This window comes from Aethina tumida, chromosome 1 (genome assembly GCF_024364675.1).
Source record: "Aethina tumida isolate Nest 87 chromosome 1, icAetTumi1.1, whole genome shotgun sequence".
NCBI classification, from domain to species: Eukaryota; Metazoa; Arthropoda; class Insecta; order Coleoptera; family Nitidulidae; genus Aethina; species Aethina tumida.
In genome coordinates, this window is record NC_065435.1 from 65996306 (window position 1) to 66012376 (window position 16071).

General features: G+C 30.4%; 2 protein-coding genes across 3 annotated transcripts in view; both read left to right on the forward strand.

Annotated features, from left to right (window-relative positions):
• The window catches only part of LOC109608436 (tight junction protein ZO-1), a 28205-nt gene extending 18067 nt beyond the window's left edge, over window positions 1-10138 (forward strand). The window contains exons 2-23 of one of the 2 annotated variants that reach the window (XM_049967543.1): window positions 561-724; window positions 792-1024; window positions 1083-1373; window positions 1692-2055; window positions 2109-2533; window positions 2589-2933; window positions 2989-3214; window positions 3270-3447; window positions 3540-3788; window positions 4358-4579; window positions 4638-4951; window positions 5006-5176; window positions 5231-5360; window positions 5417-5589; window positions 5651-5803; window positions 5874-5939; window positions 5997-6297; window positions 6349-6538; window positions 6592-6748; window positions 7486-8945; window positions 9301-9342; window positions 9542-10138. In XM_049967543.1, the coding sequence (XP_049823500.1) occupies window positions 561-724; window positions 792-1024; window positions 1083-1373; window positions 1692-2055; window positions 2109-2533; window positions 2589-2933; window positions 2989-3214; window positions 3270-3447; window positions 3540-3788; window positions 4358-4579; window positions 4638-4951; window positions 5006-5176; window positions 5231-5360; window positions 5417-5589; window positions 5651-5803; window positions 5874-5939; window positions 5997-6297; window positions 6349-6538; window positions 6592-6748; window positions 7486-8945; window positions 9301-9342; window positions 9542-9723 (6036 nt within the window). In that variant the 3' untranslated portion in view covers window positions 9724-10138. The remainder of the gene's footprint in view (window positions 1-560; window positions 725-791; window positions 1025-1082; window positions 1374-1691; window positions 2056-2108; window positions 2534-2588; window positions 2934-2988; window positions 3215-3269; window positions 3448-3539; window positions 3789-4357; window positions 4580-4637; window positions 4952-5005; window positions 5177-5230; window positions 5361-5416; window positions 5590-5650; window positions 5804-5873; window positions 5940-5996; window positions 6298-6348; window positions 6539-6591; window positions 6749-7485; window positions 8946-9300; window positions 9343-9541) is intronic. The other variant, XM_020024862.2, reaches the window with a different exon arrangement.
• A 422-nt stretch (window positions 10139-10560) lies between these two features.
• Window positions 10561-12092, forward strand: LOC126266174 (uncharacterized). Its single transcript, XM_049969419.1, has 3 exons — window positions 10561-10665; window positions 11137-11523; window positions 11829-12092. The coding sequence occupies exons 1-3, from the start codon at window positions 10590-10592 to the stop codon at window positions 11936-11938; spliced, it is 573 nt and encodes a 190-aa protein (XP_049825376.1). The 5' UTR covers window positions 10561-10589; the 3' UTR covers window positions 11939-12092.
• Window positions 12093-16071: the final 3979 nt, after the last annotated feature.

Here is a 16071-nt window from a genome sequence, read left to right on the forward strand (position 1 = left end):
TCCTATTCAAATTGAGTCCGAAAAGGCAAATCAAAAGAAATTAAAACCTGCACTTAAAGATTGATTGAATTTCGCAATTTAAGTTTGTTTGAAGTGAAATGGACGACTTAATATTTCCATGCTGTTTCATGTTAATTACACTTATTGTGACCACATCAATTATCGCAATGTGTATCTGTTAAGGCAGTTATTATTTGGTAGTCGACAGAAAATACTCGGTTAAATGCTTGCCGTGAACTATTTTTTATAGAGTGAACAGAAATTCGCTTTTAACAAAACAGCCAAATGATACCATAGCATTTCACCACAACTATGTGGAATCGTTTATTATGAAAGGATTTATCTATGTTGAGAACAATCGTTTTGCTCGAGTTACTTGGCTGTTTAACAACACAAAACATTTCCTATCGACTAATGAACAAACTATGTACCAAGTTATTACGCTACAAAATGCAGTGAGTCATGAGCAAGATAGCAAATATAATAATTATTATTTGTATATTTTTATATTTAGCGAATCTGTAATATTTTGGAAGTAAATATATGGTTTAATTTTACAGGAAAGAGGATGGGAGTACAAACAAATATGTGTTACAAGAGTGCCTGGTTATGGCTTTGGTATAGCAGTTTCTGGCGGTAGAGACAACCCACATTTTGCTTCTGGTGATCCTAGTATAGCAGTTAGTGATGTTTTAGCATCTGGGCCCGCTGAAAGATTATTGCAGTAAGTATAGTCAAAAAGAATTAAACTTGTTCATAAATATTGATAAAACTATTTCTCTATTTATTAGGGTTAATGATAGAATCATATCTGTTAATGGAATATCGTTGCAAAACGTGGACTATGCAACCGCTGTACAAGTCCTACGTGATTCCGGGGATACTGTAACGCTGGTGATAAAAAGACGAACTCTACAACACACTCATAGTCACAGTGCTTCATACTCGGGACCTCCATTAGCAGCCCTTGGAGTTAACCCGTTACCTTCAAAAGTTACTTTAACTAAGAATTCTAAAAAAGAAGGTACATATTTCCTATATAAAATTTCTAAAAACAATATTTTTACACAATAATCTTACAGATTTTGGAATTGTTCTTGGTTGCAAATTGTTTATTAAGGAGATTTCCTCGAAGGCAAGGGACCAACTACTTAACACTAACCAAGTGCTAATAGAAGGGGACTTCATAACGAAGCTGAATAATACCAATTGCAATGACCTGATGTCCCTGAAGGAAGCAAAAAAAATTATAGATAGTACCAAGGACAAATTGCATATTACAGTAGCTAGAGATTTTGGTTACAATTCCACTATCTCGCATCAAACACAAAGCTCTATTAGCACGACAGGTGCGGTTAACAATTTTTATAAAGGTAACTTATAGACTAAAGGCATATCGAACCTGACGCTCATTTCATAAAATTTTATTGTTTATGTGCCACTAAATCATTTATTACTAATAAACAATGAACAAATAATGTTTGTCGTTAATATTTCGCGTAAATGTGTAAATTATGTTTTTACTAGTTTTTGTAGTTTATTGACACTTCTAGATTAGACCTATGCCGAGGTTTGTTTATTCAAAACTACAACAATTATATTTTTTATTTAAAACACGTCTAACATTAATAGAAATTCATAAAAAGTTACACTCACAATTACTCATTATTAAATATTGTAATTTTTTACAGGAGATGATTTTCTTACATCAGGTCACCAAAGTTATTCTAATCAAAACTTATATGTACAACCACCAACCAGAAATACAAATATTAATCAAAATGGAGGTTTTGAAGACAAAGTTGATCCAAATAGCGGACCCAATTCACTGCCCGACGAAAAAAGTAATTTGGCACCAAGAGGAAGATCTCGTGGGCCACTGTCAGAGGCAAACATGAATCAATTGGATAACAGGAATAATATGGGTAGCTATGGCAGATCAAAAGGTAGAGACGAACCGCCTAGGCCTCCTCCACCAAGAGCAGAAGATTACTATAGCTCCAGGAGGCAAATCTACGAGGATGATCCAATAGTACAAAAGAATAAGCAACCTATGTAAGTAGTATAGTTAATTACACATTTTTTTTTTCTAACTTCATTGTATTTAGTCCGGATGCGCGATTTATAACATTCCACAAAGAAGGATCAGTTGGAATTAGACTGACAGGAGGAAATTTCGTGGGTATTTTCGTGACGGCAGTTCAACCAGGTAGTCCTGCTTCTTTACAAGGTCTGCAACCTGGAGATAAAATCTTAAAAGTTAACGACATGGACATGACTGGTGTTACGCGAGAAGAAGCTGTGTTGTTTCTCTTAAGTCTGCAAGATAGAATAGAACTTATTGTTCAGTTTTGCAAAGAGGAGTATGATAATATTGTTGCATCTCAAAAAGGAGACAGCTTTTATATTAAAACTCATTTTCATTATGAGAACCCTGCTAAAGGAGAAATGTCATTCAGATCTGGAGATACATTCCACGTAATTGACACTCTTTACAATGGAGTAGTTGGTTGTTGGCAAGTGTTTAGAATAGGTAATACATATTCTTATATTAAATAAAAATAGTATTTAACTAACACAATATTTAGGACGTAATAATCAAGAAGTACAGAAAGGAATTATACCAAACAAATCCAGAGCTGAAGAATTAGCAACTGCTCAGTTCAATGCAACCAAAAAGGAAATGTCTGCAAATGAATCTCGTGGCAGTTTCTTTAAGAGAAGACGGAGCTCTAATAGAAGATCCAAAAGCTTAGGAAAAGAACATTGGGATGACATTTTATTCTCAGACACAGTATCCAAATTTCCAGCTTATGAAAGGGTCTTATTAAAACATCCTGGCTTTACCAGACCTGTGATATTATTTGGTCCAATAGCAGACATAGCACGTGAAAAACTATTAAAGGATTTTCCTGATAAATTTATATCACCACGTAAGATAAAAAGTCTCACATCACACCTGTTCTTAATATTTGTTAATTATTTCAGAATTAGATAATTCAATGGAAGAAAATAATGTAAAGGCAAAGACATCATCAAATATTATTCGGCTTTCTGCTATTAGAGATGTTATATCCACTGGAAAGCATGCTTTGTTGGACATTACACCAAATGCAGTTGAGAGGTTAAATTATGCACAAATGTACCCTATTGTTGTGTTTTTCAAAGCTGAAACTAAAATTGTAATTAAACAATTAAGGCAAGGACTTCCAAAGTAAGTAATACTCGTAAATTTTAACAAGCTTTATTTATAAATATTTTTATTACAGATCAGCCCATAAGAGCTCCAAAAAGCTGTTGGAACAGTGCCAGAAACTAGATAAAGTTTGGAATCACGTATTTAGTTCTACCATTACTCTGAATGATAATACAGATACATGGTACAGGAAAGTAAGGGAAATTATTGATAAACAACAAACTGGTGCGTTGTGGATGAGTGAAAGCAAGGTAAACTAGTAAAAAAAATTAATTATTTAGATATTATGGGAAATTTTTGTCACATGGAAGTTATTTCTATTGAGATTTTTATATTTTTTCAGCTTGATTGGGATATGTTTTCGGACATCTATTATCCTCAAATTGTTTTAAAACCAAAAACTACAAACTCATTGCCAAATCGTTACCGACCTTCTAGAAGTCGTTCTAGAAGAACACCTTTGTCAATGTACAGTTCACCTCAGTTCATACATAGAACTACTCCATTTCTAGATCAAGACAATTTCAATTTAAAGTCAATACCAAGTCAAAGCAGCTTAAATAGCTGCACATATCAAAATCTTCAAAACTATGCAAGTAGCTTTCAATCAAATTTTGATAACAACGCAAGTGTTTTTAACACTAACAATGATTTTATGACTGATGTGACTTTTATTAATAATAACATGCAAAATCATCCTAACTTAAATTTTTCCGCTTCTGACAAGTATAATATTCCAATAATATACAAAGACAACATAACTAATTATAAGAAATATGATGAACCCATTTACTACGAATGTGCTTCTCCTGAAAAGTACGACTTCTTTACTCCAAAGTATGACCTAAGATATTGCATTATTGAAGAAGAGAATTTAGGAGAAATATAACATTTAATTATTGTTTGTACAGACTAAATCGTATATTTATACTAAATAGCATGCATATGTTGTCACTTTAATGTTACTTACCACAATGTTATATTTAACTCCAGCTTATATATATATAAATGCAATACCAATAAAAATTTTAGTTTAGATACTTTACGGTGATTTTTATTACATATTTGTATAAAATATAATTAGTTTTCTTTATTTGTTGATATTGCAATTATGCTTATGTTGTGTTCGCTATGTTTCATTTGTAAATAAATCCATTGTAGCCTGAAGAATCACTATCAGATGATTTCCTGTTCCCCATGTCTTCCTTGCGATTATCATACGCAAGTTCACCTGAAAGTGATCTGGAGCATAGTCCAGGTCCTCCTGTATCTCCTGGGATATCTGGAAGTAATTCAATAGTGCCGGGACGGTTAACCAAAGCAAGCTCAGATCCCAGTGTTGTTATGCCTGACAGTCCTAATGACGTTCTACCACCATACCAGGTAATACTTTATATAGTAATTCTCAGATAAATATTTACAATTGTAAATCAAATTTTAGCCCAACTATGATTCTCGTTATGGCTTTAATAATGCTCAACAGTCACAAAATCTAAATGAAAATCAAACTTCACCACCAGATACTCCTTTAACAAAGGATCCTAGTTATACTTTGTCGAATCCAGACATTCCCTCTTCAGTAGAACAACAAATTCCTTACAATAAAAGTAGTTTATATGGTGAAAACTATAAAGCGGAATTCAACAAAATGGATACAAGAAATGATTTTGGGCCTTTAAATGGGCGAGATTATAACTCACCGGAAAGAAGGCAAGAGTTTAACGGAGATGGTGGAAGAAATCTTCAACATAAAAGGCAAGATTCTCTAATTAAAAAATTTATATTTTATCGAATATGTTAATATTTTAGGCAAGGAAGTAGTTTATTGGGTCCTTACAGTCATTCCAAAGGTCATAGCTTAAGTGAACAAAGCCCAGCTAAAGAAGCTGTTTATGGAACTGCTCCAGATTTACCACCACGTGTCGATAGAGCAGCTAAACCAATGGGTCTATTGACAACTACTAACAAAATTCCAAATGGGTAAGAATACTTGGGAAAATATATTATAATTTATCTTATATACATGTATTACAGGAGGTCAGCCCATGAACGACTATTTGGTACTAAACCAAATACGACTAATGAAAGTACAGATCAAAACGCGAATGAAAGTGGCAATTTCAACAAAGTTGGTTCGCTCGATCGTAGTCAGAATTCCAAATCGGTATTATTATTATTATCATTATTGAAAAATAAAAATGTATTAACAATTATTTTTAGGATTCACTGTCAAGTTACGATTCATTTAATAAACAGCAGTCTAATAGAATAGGACCTAATGCCCATGACGATTTGAAAACAACACTGTCCAAAATTGAAACTGCTACAATAAGTAACCAAAACAGTCCTTCCAAATATGGATCTGGTCAACGATGGGAACAAAATTCACATAGGTAATGTGAAAATTTTGAACTTTTTTTGCAATTATACTAATATACAATATTATAATTTTAGACATGGTTCGAAAATGGACTTGAAATATGGTTTGCCAAGTGGATCCGAACATACTTTAGATAGTAGTCCGAGAAACTCTAGAGAAATGGAAAAAGAAGGTAGTCCAATGGACGCGGCAACACCAAGAGGTTCTGTCGAGCGGGATATGTACAGGTAAAATATATTTTACAAAACACATTTCATTTACTTGGGTTACTTGGGTTATCTCACAAATTTATTTTAGATATCCCAGGTCGCCGGCTAAACATGGTGCCCCCAGAGAAACTAAAACTGATTATGGCAAATATAGGTATCACAAAATATAACTTCGTGTATATTAAATATTAATACATGAAAAATGTTTCAGTCGGAATAATAACAACCACTCCCAAATCCCTCCACCGGAATATACACGATCTTCACATCAAGATTTACGTGAATCGCAGCTTAGTATTCATCAGCAAAGTCCCTTGAGAAGTCCTCCAATGCATCATAATGGTTTTGACAGTTCATTACAGAGTAATCAAAATGGAAATGGTGGCTACAAACCAGTACCTCCTCCAAAACCTAAAAATTACAAGCCTCCTTATAAGCAAAGTTATCCAGGAGATGGTATGGTTCAAAGTCCTCCAGTGTATCAACATGGAAAGAGTCACAGTAATCCGGTGGTAAGTTTATAACTTTTCTGCCATCTCAATTTTTATGAATGTATATTATAGGACCAAAGGAATCAGAATATGAATATGAGCCATCACAATTACTATTATAACACACCACCTCATAATTATCATCCCGACCCTGCGATGAGATATCAAGGTGGACATTATGATATGGCACCACCATATCAGGAATCTCCAAGACGCCATCCCAGCATCTCATATGCTAGCCGAAGTGAAATTACATCTATAAGTAAATATAATAATTATTTTGCATATAAATAGACCTAATAATCCTTATTTTAGGCAATATGACTCATCAACATGACAATCCATATGGAATGGAACATCACGGTGGTGACATTTTAGATTCAAGACCACCCGTTGTGGATCTGCAAGGATCCAGAGAACAAAGAGGCTCCGCATTTGAACTTTATCGAAAGCCTGTAGGTCACAACATGAGGTAAGTGTTTTTGATTTGTTGAATATCTTAGCTGTGTAAAATTCTACTCTAGTTGCCGTTAGATATGGGAAGCTGTTGTTCTCACATAAATGTTTCTTTAAAAAATATATGATACTTTAATATGTATGTACGTATCAAATGGCAACTGATAGGTAGTGAAATAAAATTGTTGCAAGTATGTACACTGGTTGTTTTTGCAAGAATCTCTTGATAACTGTTGATTTCTGTATATAGGGTACACTATATGTTGGACTTTTAGTACTTTGTACTAATATGCCATGGTATGTTATCTGTGTTTTGTGGTTTTTGCTTGTCGGTATATTTTGTGGGCGATTAACAAAGCACTGCTTAATTCGTTAAGTTTTTTATTGAAAACATACAGTTGTAGAGTTATTTTGTTTTTAGATTGTTTTAAAATTTTGAATGTTTTTCTAAAATACGACGTCGAATGGGTTACAATAGTTTTTCCTGTTTGTTAAGACGATTATAAGTAATGTACTAAAAATTTTATTTCATGTCAGGGGGTATATAAATAAATATGTGATTTCTCTATGATTTTATGATATCAGACTATGTTTTAAAAAGTTGTGGTGAGGGTTTCTTATGCATGATTAGAAACATCTTTTCACTCATCACCCTCAATTTGAAAAGTAATATCCAATTTTAGCTATTTTCAATACTTCTTTCCTTCTTTTGGCTTAAAAATACTGGGACTAAAACAATTTTTTCATTTAAAGGGGACCTCATGAACAACCAGCTTTCTATGGATCGCAACCTAACATAGCTCAACAAATAAAACAAACTAACTCTCCCAAAACCAAATCTAAACTAACAAAAGCTCAATCATTTAAACAAACAAAATCTGAAGGCTTTAGTACTCCAAAGTTCTTTAGGAAATTGTCCTTTAGGAGAAAGGACAAAAACAAAGATAAAGATAAAGAAAGGGAGGGTACACCAAAAACTAATAGGAAAGTAATTCAAGAAAATAAAGTTAATGATGATCAAATTGCTAAAGACTATAAAAGTCCTGAATATAAAATGGTTCAATATAGTGACCAAAGTTACGAAGAAACGGAGAGTATGTACAGAGATAGGAAAAGTATGTATCAAGATAGAGAAAGTTTATATCGAGATAGGCAACAGTTTTATCATAATAAAGAATGTATATATCAAAATAAACAAAAAATATATCAAGATAGAGAGTCTTTATACCAAGATAAGCAAAAAATATATCAAGATAGAGAGTCTCTATACAAAGACAAGCACAAAATATATCAAGATAGGGAAAGTTTGTATCAAGACAAACAAAAGCTTTATCAAGATAGGGAGTCATTGTATAAAGAGAGGCTCAGGATGTATCCTGATAATAAAATATATCAAGATAGAATATCTGCTTTGCAAGAAAAACAACAAATATATGACAGCAAACAATCGTATCCGGATAAAAAGCTACTCTATCAAGATTTGCAAAATGTCCGAGAGGAAGTTAATAAAATTAATGACAATAATAAAGTTTATCAAGATTTTCGTGAAGTAAGTGAAGAGACCACAAGACTTAAATTGCAAAGACAAGGTAGTTTTAGAGATCAAACTATTGATAACAAGAAATTACAAACAAACAAAAAAGATGAGTCAGTTAGAACTCAATTGCAACGAAACAACAGTCTTAGAGATAGAATGTATCAAAGTTTTAGAGAAGTAAGGAAGGACATGTCTAAATTTCCAGAGAACAATAGATTATATCAAAGTTTGCGACAAGTGAGACATGATATTAGTAACTTGCAAGATAATCAGAAAATCTATGATGATTTCCTAAAGTTACGTGAAGAAATTAAAAAAGTACAAAGCGTTCCGGCAACGGATCAGAACAGGAATCCACAGAGTGATAACAAATTGTACCAAGACTTTCGAAAGTTGCGACAAGAGGTACGGAAGTTGCAAGAGAATAAGAAAGTCGTGCAAGATTCGGTCCACAATTTAAAAGATTTCACTAAAGCAAGTAAAAGAGACATAACATCCGCATACGTTAGTGATGCTGGAGCTAAACTAGTCAATGAATATTGGGGCGTCTCTTTAGATATCCCCGAAGGCGCCATCCCGAAGGGAGAAAGTCGAGAGATCTATTTCGTCGTATCCGATCCAAGACTATGTAATAACGGTAACAACTCAAATGCTCCGCCACTGGATTTGGAAAATGGTAAAGTACCTTGTGGAGGTATATGACATGGTCAAAAATTCTTTCCCTAGGGATATGCGGCTTAGTACGTCAATTCTATCGTTATATACGACTAATATTTATTTTTTCAATAATTTTTTTGGCCTAGGGAATTACTTTTTGGTCAGGTTTTGTAGCATTTCATTAACTAACAAACAATTTCATGCAGTGAAAGTATTGGTGATTGGTTAACATACATTTTCTCTTTGTAGCCCTATTAACTCAAGTCTGATGTACTTGCTACATATAAAATGATTGTGTGCGAGTGTGTTTGATTAAATAACCAGTGTGCATATACATACTGTAACAATACTCATATTTTTATGTTTTTAAACAGGTGAGACTATGCTGTCGCCACTAGTAATGTGCGGACCCCAAGGTAATTATAAACAAATATTTAAATAGATTTATAAATAGTAAATATTTTTCTTCCTTGATCTCATCATTTCGAATCAGCTTTTATATACGCCTATTAAATAATATATAATATTATAATAAATTCATAAATTAATCACACTATTATCTATAATTTATATAAAAAACACTATTTGAATAAATATTAATTTTGTTATTTTCAGGTACCGAATTTTTGAAGCCTGTGATCCTTAATATTCCCCATTATGCTAACACTTTACCTAGTTTAGCCATATCACTGAAAGCAACCGACTCGGAACAAGAACTCTCCACTGATTGGGATAATATTCTTCTGCCTAGCAATCATGCTGCTAACACTGTATCAGTAAAAGTAGATCATTTTTAAAAAAACTATGTAAATACATTATCGTTGTAATATGTTTGCTCAACATTATTATAAATAATTTATTGAAGGATAAATTATTTGTAGTAGGTACATAGATCTTCTGTTGCCATTTTAAAAATTTGCTATTTATTGTATACGCATTATCCAAATTTTAATAGTTTAGAAAATTAAATAATTTTTTGACTGAAGTTTAGAATCTCATTTTTATTGTTTTGTTCAATTGAATAATGTACATATTTTAAAATCATTTGCAATTCATTTTGTGATCTATATTTTAAATAAGTATTTTTATTTAGTTTTATCATTTTGTATCAAAAATATATTAAATGTATTAATAGATAATATTATATAAGAATTATATAACCAATATGTAGGTTATTTAAGTTAAAATTGCATTTTATAAAATTTGTCTTACTCATATTAATAATATCAATAAAATTTATATTAAATTTTCTGTTGTATTTACTATAATGACTATTTAAACAAAATCTTATGTTTGAATATAAATTTAAAAAACATATTTGTGAATCCTTTATCCCTAACTAGTGGTGTCACTATATCCAATATTATCCATGTTTTTGTAACTTGTTGATTAAATTAATTAGCTTGGTTTGAATCTACTAGTCTACTCATCTCAAGAACTTAGTTACACATACATGTTATTCTATAGTATATTCATAAATAAATAAAATATGTTTCCCAATGGATTATGGTGCACACAGTTTGATTAAAACATTTAAAGTCATGTGTTTATATGACGTAAATTAGTTATAAATACATTAAAATTAAATACTCGGTGATAACATTTCATTTCAATGTAGCACTATAAATAAATATAGAAATAAAGCGATACTTACTTATTAACAATGCATTTCATCAGAAGTACTTTCTTTATTCTGTTTTTAAATTTTATAAGATGTTTTAGTGAGAAATGTCAGTTTGGTATGTTGAATTCACTGTATTATATGCATGTTATATTCTTAAAATCATTATATCATTAGCACTGGAATATTAATTATTAATCAACTACTAAAAAGTTATTAAACATAAACTTCGCTTTCGTTTGTTGTGTATATCATAGCTTTTCAGTCACTATTTCAGGACACTGTATGTTTTTGTATTAACAATGTTTAAATTTTAAACATGCAAGATAGTAACGGTAAATTTGTATTCGATGTTAGGCATATAAAATTATGTACCTTTTACTAATCTTTTTCCATATTAACTGCACTACTTTGATCGATTGCTAAAACACTTTCAAAGAGAAAAATACGTGATTTGATGATTTTAATCTAATACCGAATTATGCCACTAACCCATAAAATAAAACAAATCAAATATTGATAGTCTAACTAATAACTCTTAAAAATCTTTTTAAATAGTAATTTCACAATTGTTTTTTATTATTTTTAGAGTTTTTTACACCAGACAACACTGCGTATAACTTTATTCGCAACCATGGTACTGAACTTTATTTCAAAGTGCATGCTTCAAATGACGCTCATATAGGCCTTTTTTCTGTACCACATATGAAAAATCCCTGGTATGAAATAGTTATTGGGGGATGGGCGAATTCTAAATCTGTTATTAGAAAAAATAAACAGGATGAACATGGTTTTATAGTAATGTCCTCTAATACTAGAAACATTTTAGACCCAACGAGATTTATAGGCTTTTCTGTGAGATTTCATAACAGAACTATTGATGTAACACGAGAGGATGAAGAGAAGCCATTTATTACTTGGTCAGACACTGTCAATATTGCAAATATATCTTATATTGGTATCCACACTGGATTTGGTACGAACAATATTCTCTTAACTATACTTAAAATATATTATTTTCTAATATCATTAAGCCGTGCCAACGGTCGACCGAAAATTAAAATTCCTGTTGCGCAGTTACATCATAGAGTGCAGTGAAAGACTCGACTTTATAATCTTGGAAATCGTGTGACTGAAAATAAAACTAAAACACTTTTTAGATATTTAAATCTCGTTTACTTGATAACACATTAATGAATCCATTAATAAATTATAATATTTATTATTTTATATTATAAATTTGCAGCAAATTGTTATATACTATGCCTTGTGGCTTTTTAGGTTCTACCGGAAACTGGATTATAACTAAGTCTACAAAGAACAGATGTAAAATTTCTATTAATCTAGATGGATGTGATTGCACCTCGAACGTTTGTGTTAACGAAGAGTAATAAGCAGATGAAATATTATGTGTACTTTATATACAATACAATACATTGAATTGAACGGTTGATTGGTGCAAGCAAATAATAGCTGTGTATTTACAGTATCAGTACAAGTATTATTGGTCTAATATTCCCATATTACTGAAAAATAAGATAATTTGTGCTATTTTAGATAGTTTATTCCATAGACAGTTTTAAAAAATAAATTGATGATTTTCAATTTTTCTACAGAATAGTGAATACACATATTTTTTTTTTATGATATTTTGTATATATGAATTGTGGTTAGTGCACTTAAGTGCTGCAGTGTACTTAAATTTTCTATAAAAATTTGTTAACATAATTTCTTCAATTTTCATGACTAAAAATCTACGCTGTAGGTTTTGGTTTTTTGAGCTAAACAACCAGACGTTTTGTCTATAAGTACATATTGTCATTCTTCATAATTTTAAAAGAAGTTTGTCAAAATCTGACAAAAATACAAATTTTTGAGAGTGTCCCGTTTTCAAATGGAATACATTGATTATAAAATATTTTAAAATTTTATGTTTAATGTTATAATGTGTAATGTTTTTGTATGGGGTATTTTATAATAGATCATTTATGTTGTTTTACCATCCATCGCGTTGTACTAATTTGTTGATAAAAATTCCAATTACTTTCATGTCATACATATTCTACAAATCTTTGGGATTTAGATTCTGGAAATTGTCAGTTTAGTTTAATTTGCATTTATTATTGTGTACTGAAACATTTTACGTAAGTATTCGGTTATATTGCTGTTGAAAAAAAAAATTTATTTATTAATAATGTTAATATTCGTTAATTCAATTAATTAATCTATTTATTTAGTGTTATTTCATCCAACCTTCATTTCAACATTTGTTCCATATTATTAAACGAACATTATATTAAATAAATATAAAATATATTTTTTTAAAGAAGAGCAAATAGAATTAGAATAATTCTAAGTCTAAGTTTTTCATTTATATTTTTATTATGAGTATTTTTAATTATTTCTACTTTTTTATATATATTTTTTTAGTGTAGCTTATCATCTACACTTAAAGTAGCTACTGAGCACCACCAGGACAACATAGTGAGGAGAAAATAAACGTATAAGTAAAGACAAAGTTGTAGTGTAAATATCAGCTTGCCCCGGATGTTTTTTAAAAACTTTAAATATATAATTTATTTCACAAATAGTTTTATAAACACAGTACTTATTATACCTTATACTAGTACCGTTATCAGCCCATATATTCTCAGAGACATAATTTTAAATGACTTTATTGAAGACAGTTTACCTCTTTTATTAAAATTTCAACATGATAATGATTTGAAACGTTCCAAAAAAGGTTATAAAGGATTTTTAGATCAAGAAAAAAATGGCAAGTGGCTTTGTCAATCTTCAGACTTTAATACTCCAACAAGGAGACGAGCTTTTAAAGAAAAATGGAAAAAGTCCGACTGCTGTTGAGGAACAGTATTAGTATAGTATAGTATACTAAAATAATGTTTTTACTTGTTTAACCAAGAAAAGGCGACAACTGCGTACGCCAAAAGGCGGAGGTAAACAGATGGAATATCATTTGGTCTACCTTTATCGGAAAAAAAATCATCAGAAAATCATCCGTGTTAAACTTATCCTGTCCCTTAGAGCCAATTATCTAAAACGATGGTCTTGTTGCCCTGTGGTACTCTTGGGTGTTCCAAAACCTCTTGCTCTACCTCTTCTGGCCTCTTCACTCCATGACTGCCACAAAACTCGCTTAATTGGCTAAAATTATTTCTTCCTCGTACTTTACGTTTAATACATATTACTTATAAATAAAACAAATTGCCACAAAAACTAAGTACTTGTTTGCGATACCTTAAAGAAATGAAGAAAAGAAAACAAAAAATCGACAATACGTTTTCCTATTGACTTCAAATGCAAAATCATTTCTTATTTCAAGGTATACGAAATTTAATAAAAATGTTCATTGTATATTAGGATATTATACCGATATTAATCATTTAGAGTAGAAAAATAGAGCAACTTTTTAAATACAATGTGTATTTTGTGACTTATTTTATAAAATTGTATACGAATAGTTAAAGGTAAATTATTATTGCTAAATCGTGTAAACAAATCAATTGTTAACCACTCAGTGTCAAGACAAATTTTTAAATTTGCTAAGAGCCATTCATTTTTATACATTTGTAAAAATTATATGGAAATAGTTTCCTTGTAATTATTAATAAATTATGTCCATATAAATTGTATATATATAAACAGAATAAACTAAATAAACAGATATTATACAAGGTGAGTTTTTTTAACCTGAAACATTCCCCAAACCTATTTTTCAAAATTTGAAATTTTTCGCGAGAAGCAATTAAATGCATATTTATAAGGTATGCAAAAAAGGTATTAAAATTTTGTTTACAGTAATTATATTTATTGAAAGCATATGTATAAACAAAAGTACAAAATATATGTATTGAATTTAAATATTAAAAAATTATTTCACTTCTCTTGATAATTCTGGAATGAAAAAGGAACTCGGGTACATTTATGGGGAGCCACAGATAATCCTTCAAAGAGTCGCATGTGGCTCGCGGTCGCAGGTTGGCCACCCTTGGAATAGAGAATATTTATCCAAATTTCAACACAGTAGATGCAAAACGTGCATATCTTCCTCTTTCTTTTTCTATATTGTTTTTGTTTTATCTCTTTTCTTCGATTTTTTAATGTTTAATGTTTTTATTTTATGTTTTGACAAAATAATAAAATAACTTTTAAGAAACAACAATTTTATTCAGCTTTTAGTTTATTTCACAGATCAAATAGATTGTTTCCTTTAAACTGTCAATAGTTTTAAAAAACAGAATTTAACTGTAAAAGAGAAAATTGAAATGATTCTGATTTATAGAGAACCTGATAGGAATCTTGCGAATCTCTATGGTCTACGTTGTCATAATGATATTTGTAATGCTCAACAGAAAAAAAAAAAACCCGTTTGGCACCAGTTATTGTAGAAAATAATGAAATTGATGTATTAATTGTAATAGGCGTTAATCCTCGTGTAAGTACACGAGAAATAGCTCGCATTTCTATATAATTGAAAGAAAATTGAATGGATAAATGTACCAGGATATACTGGAAAATGAACGACCAAGATTACTTGAAGACTTAAGTTTAAAAGTGCATGTGATTTCTACATGATGATCGTGATTTCAGAACTCGTCCGGTGAATTGTCAATTTTCAAATTAATAATTTTTTATACATAAAATGTAAATAAAACTATTAATAACTTTTGTAAATGTACAGTAAACAATTGCTTATTTGAAAAATAATAGCAAAAATTACAATGTACTCGTACTAATATTTTATATAAATAAGATAAACCGAATTTATTGATCTTATTCCGTAACTGGACATTTTTTTAGCATATATGCTTCCAAGTTTTGTCTCTTTTTACTGTTGTATGTATTTCCAAAGTGGAATTCGTTTTTGCACTGACTCACAATGTGGACACTTGTACAATATAATCTTTACAAGGTCCTCATATTTTAGCAAAGGAGCTTACAATGGAGCTTACAATATATACGTGTATTCTGTTTCACATGTAATCGAATGATTTCATATATAATATTTCGTTGACGTTTGGTACAAAAAATGGTCGTACTTAAAGGTTTTTGGGTTTTCTTTGTAAATGATTTTATGATCTTCCTAATGGTCACGTGAAAGCATTCATCACACCTCATATTTGTGAGATTGTAAATTATGTAAAAGCATGTTACGTCGTAAATGGTGTTTGTACTTAGTTTTAATATTACTCTCATTACAAACACGCATTTCCACGTTTTGATTAATCCCTGTAGCATCATTATTTTTTATTTTTATCTTATTTTATGATGAATTACCCCTTTGTCTTAACTTCGTCTAAATAAGTCTTCTTTCTTATCTGCTAATTATTATACACAATACCTCTGATTTTATTTTTATTAAATTGTAATATAATGGACGGCACTCAAAAACAGAAAAAGTAAGTACATTAAGAATAAAAATTCATGTTCAGAAGTTAGGAATATTGAGTGTACAAACCTTGTTGTCATCAATTCTTTGTTATTTTATGTTTTAAATTAAGTA

Excerpts from the sequence above, each read along its gene's own strand:
- LOC126266174 (XM_049969419.1), top strand. The coding sequence starts at position 10,590 with ATGCATTTCATCAGAAGTACTTTCTTTATTCTGTTTTTAAATTTTATA. Across the intron at positions 10,666-11,136 it reads TAGTGAGAAATGTCAGTTTG|AGTTTTTTACACCAGACAAC; the intron begins GTATGTTGAATT and ends TATTATTTTTAG. Across the intron at positions 11,524-11,828 it reads TGGTATCCACACTGGATTTG|GTTCTACCGGAAACTGGATT; the intron begins GTACGAACAATA and ends GTGGCTTTTTAG.